This window comes from Pinus tabuliformis, chromosome X, assembly GCF_031772625.1.
Source record: "Pinus tabuliformis cultivar Carrire ecotype Pingquan chromosome X, CPIR1, whole genome shotgun sequence".
In the NCBI taxonomy this organism is placed as follows: Eukaryota; Viridiplantae; Streptophyta; class Pinopsida; order Pinales; family Pinaceae; genus Pinus; species Pinus tabuliformis.
This window is the reverse complement of record NC_142308.1, coordinates 395,895,366-395,899,552: the sequence shown is the minus strand read 5'-3', so window position 1 is coordinate 395,899,552 and position 4,187 is coordinate 395,895,366. Positions and strand designations below refer to the sequence as shown.

Sequence of the window (4,187 nt, the reverse complement as noted above, 5' to 3'; positions counted from 1 at the left end):
CCCTCAGCAAAAAGTCTGATCCCTTCCCTGATTTGGGGGAACCAGTGGGTGGTTTGGGTCCTTCATCGTCTAGAAACTCTCATAAAAAGGGCAGAGGAAGAAAGTCAGATCTGTCAAAAGCCCAAGTCAAAGCAAAACTTGATGTGGCTGACGGCAAGCAAAGGTTGATTTCTGGGGCGCTTAGAGCAGCAAAACCCCCTGAGGCGGTTATAAAATGATCTGTTTATCATGGAACTGCAGGGGTTTAACCAGTAAACCCAAAAAACTGGCATTGAAGGAATTAATCTCTCGCTATAACCCGGATCTGGTCTTTCTTCAAGAAACTCTGGGAAAGGGTGTAGATATTGAACCCGTCCTCAGTTCTCTCCTCCCGGGGTGGACTTTTGTAGCCCTTGATGCAGAGGGCCACTCGGGTGGTCTTGCCATCGGTTGCAGGGATGGCAGACTGAAAATTTTGAGTCATTGGGGTATGCCCAATGTGCTGGGTATGGAGGTTAATTACCCAGACTTCGATTTCTCCTTCTTGATAGTAAATGTTTATGGGCCTTGTCAGGCAAGGGTTGCTTTCTGGAACGCGTTCATGTCTAAAGAATTGATGAAAGGGAAAAATCTGATAATAGGAGGTGATTTAAATTTCTCCTTAGGGAATGCGGAGGCTTGGGGTCCCTCGGCCAGAATTGACCCCCTATCAGATTATTTTGCTCAATTACTCATATCCCACAAGCTGATAGATGTAAACATTATAAAGGCCAAGCCTACTTGGAGGAATAGGAGAACTGGGGAGGAGAGAATAGCAAAAAGGCTAGACCGCTTCCTTATCAGTGACTTGATGGCTTCCAATATTCCAATGTTCAGGCAATGGGTGGGTGAAGGGGGAAATTCTGATCACTTCCCCATTCTCTTAGAACTTTCCAAGCCTCCCCCAAAACCTGCAGCTCCTTTCAAATTCAATGCTTCATGGCTGCAAGAAGAGTCTTTTAACCAGCTGTTCAGGAATACTTGGAGACACACAGGCAGAGACTCTTCTGGTAATAAAGGAGCTCTCTTCATGGAAAATCTAAAAAGACTAAAGAAAGCAACTGTAGAATGGGCTTCTGAAAGAAGGAAAAAACAAAATGAGGTCTTGAACAAAATAGATGATGAACTCCGAGCTCTAGAAGATCCTGAGGCGGATGCATATGCTACACAGGAGTCAAAAGAAAGGATTGTGGCTCTTGAGAAATCGAGAGCAAAGATTTTATTGGACAAAGAGGAAGAATGGAGACTTAAGAGCAGGGCAATCTGGTTGAGAGCAGGGGATAAGAACACAAAATTTTTCCAAAACTATGCAAAAGGCTGAAAAAATTCAAATACAATCCGGAAGCTAAAGGACCCTGAGGGCAGAGAAGCCTCGTCCTTTGAGGCTTTGTCAAATATGGGGAAGAATCATTTTAAATATTTGTTCTCAGACCCAGGAGGGGTTTCTTTAGCTGAAATTATCAGAACAGCTCAAGCTTTTCCTCGTTTTGTGGAGGGGGAAGAGGCTGAAGACCTTTTCCGAGAGGTGACAAAAGAGGAAGTAGAAAGTATTGTTAAATCTATGGCAAAAGACAAAAGTCCGGGGCCGGATGGCTGGACAGTTGAACTCTTCACTCATTTTTTCGAGCTGATCGGGGAAGAGCTAACGGAAGTGGTGGAGGAATCAAGGAGAAAAGGTGAGGTTTATACCCCTTTCAATGCTACTTTCATTGCTCTTATTCCTAAAAAGGAGGCCCCGGAAACTTTCGAGGACTTCAGGCCAATTTCACTGTGCAATTGCATATACAAAATTATTGCAAAAACCATTGCGGTTCGCCTGAAACCGATCCTTTCCAATTGCATCTCATCGGAACAATTTGGTTTTTTAGACGGTCGTCAAATACACGAAGCTATAGGGGTGGCACAAGAGACCATTCATAGCATCAGAAACTCAAACTTGAAAGGGGCTGTGCTAAAAATTGACCTGTCAAAAGCTTATGACAGAATCAGCTGGAATTATCTAAGGATGTTGCTGACTCACCTGGGTTTCAAGGTGGAATTCATAAGCTGGATCATGGGGTGTATCTCAAGCGCAAGTTTCGCAGTGTTAATAAACGGGGCCGCCTCCCAATTCTTCAGAGGTCAAAGGGGGTTGAGGCAAGGGTGTCCCCTTTCTCCGCTGCTCTTTCTCCTAGCTGCTGAAGGTCTCAGTAGATTGATATCCAATGCCAAAAGATCAGGTTTGGTAAAAGGTTTGGAAGTTGCTGTAAATTTGTTCATTACCCATCTCCTTTTTGTAGATGATATTTTATTATTTACAAATGGGAGTTTAAATGAAATTAAAGAACTTAAAAGTATTCTTGACCTGTTCTTGAAAGCAACAGGCCTTCAAATAAACTCTAGAAAGTCCCAGCTAATTCTGGAGGGTTTCAGCAGACAGGAGGAACTCCTGATTACATCTTACTTACCCTTCGAGGCCTGTAAAATGGAGAATCCTTTCAAATATCTTGGCTTTTGGTTAAAACCTCAATCGTATAGAAAGCAGGACTGGAATTGGCTGGTGGCAAAAATCGAACAAAGAATTTCCCATTGGAGCTACAAGTGGCTATCTCGAGCAGGCAGGTTGACCCTGGTGAATTCAGTCCTTCAGGCCATGCCTGTGTTCTGGGCAGCTCTGACATGGATCCCAAAAGGCATCCTCCACAAGATTAAACAACTATGCAGCAGATTCCTTTGGTCAGGGTCAAAGGAGGACTCAGTGCTTCCTTGGGTGGCATGGGACAAAATCGCAAGGCCAAAAGACTGGGGTGGATGGGGCATAAAAAATCTCTTTGATTTCAGCACCTCCTTAGCAGCAAAATCCGGTTGGCGCTTAATCATTTCTGAGAACCTATGGACCAGAGTAGTAAAATGAAAATATATTGATCCCATGCCCCTAGAAGATTGGATAAGGAACCCAAACAAAAAAGGCAGGAATTTCTCTGTGATTTGGAAAGCTACAGTCGAGGCTTTCAAGGTTATCGAACAGGGTCTGGCTTGGCAGGTAGGAAACGGTGAAAATGTAAGGATTGGAAGAGACCCTTGGGTGGGCTGCAACGAATCTTTCGCTCTTTCTCCTGAATTGAATGCTCACCTGGATTCGAAGGGGATACATGGTCTAAATCAGATTGCTAATTTGGGGCAGTCAACCATTTGGGGCCAAGCATGGAAATCAGAAGAAGAGTTAGGAATTGACCCCAGGTGGAGGAATGAGTGGCGGAGTTTTCTTCAGGAGCTAAAGAGATCAAATGTTAGAATTCAGGATAGACCGGACCAATTGGTGTGGGCACATGCTGAAACTGGAGCCTACTCCCCAAAGGCGGGGTATTCATTCTTAATGAAGAAGAAAGGGTGGGTTAATCCAGAATGGTGGGTTAAACCTCTGCTAAAATTGAAGTGCCCCAAGAAAGCAAGATTATTCTCTTGGTGTGTCTTAAGAAAGAAAATTCCTACCTGGGATATTCTACAATCCAGATTCAAACAGGGCCCAGGTAGGTGCCCCTTATGCTTCTCAGACTCTGAATCCATTCCTCACCTGTTCATTGCTTGTCCTTTTGCAAGGAAAGTTTGGGAAGAAATGCAAAATTTATTAGGGAAAAAGGTTAGATGGGAAGGGGATACTTTTCTTTCAGCTTGGGAATATTGGTGGAACCACTACCCAGAGAGGAACTTAAGAAATCTCCCCCCCATTATTTGTTGGGGTATCTGGATTGCTAGAAATAGAAGCATCTTCCGAGAACAACTTACTCCAGCGGAGGTGATTGCTATCCAAAGCTCAGCCATTCTGTCTAGTATCCCGGAACCTGAAGAATCACAGAACTCAGCCCCCAGAAAGGAAGAGCGAATCAGGGAAGGTATTCCATGGGCCTACTTCGACGGGGCAGCTCAAAACAACATTACGGGTGCTGGAATCTCCATTCATATAAGCCCCTCTCACTCTCTCAAAGCTGTTGTGGGATTAGGAACCGGATCAAACAACTTTGCTGAACTATCCGCCCTCAAACTTCTTTTATGCTGGCTCATAAACAGAAATATCTTCACAGTACAGATCTTTGGTGATTCTTTGAATGTAATAAACTGGGTCAATGGGAAATATAGATGTCAAAATTATATGCTGAGGCCGCTTTTGGAAGAGATTCAAAACTTAAAAC

At 43.9% G+C, this 4,187-nt stretch overlaps 1 protein-coding gene across 1 annotated transcript; it reads left to right on the top strand.

The window, feature by feature from the left end:
* The first annotated feature begins 214 nt into the window (after window positions 1-214).
* On the top strand, window positions 215-1,339 carry LOC149140195 (uncharacterized). Its single transcript, XM_089450919.1, has one exon. The coding sequence runs from the start codon at window positions 215-217 to the stop codon at window positions 1,337-1,339; it is 1,125 nt and encodes a 374-aa protein (XP_089307045.1).
* Window positions 1,340-4,187: the final 2,848 nt, after the last annotated feature.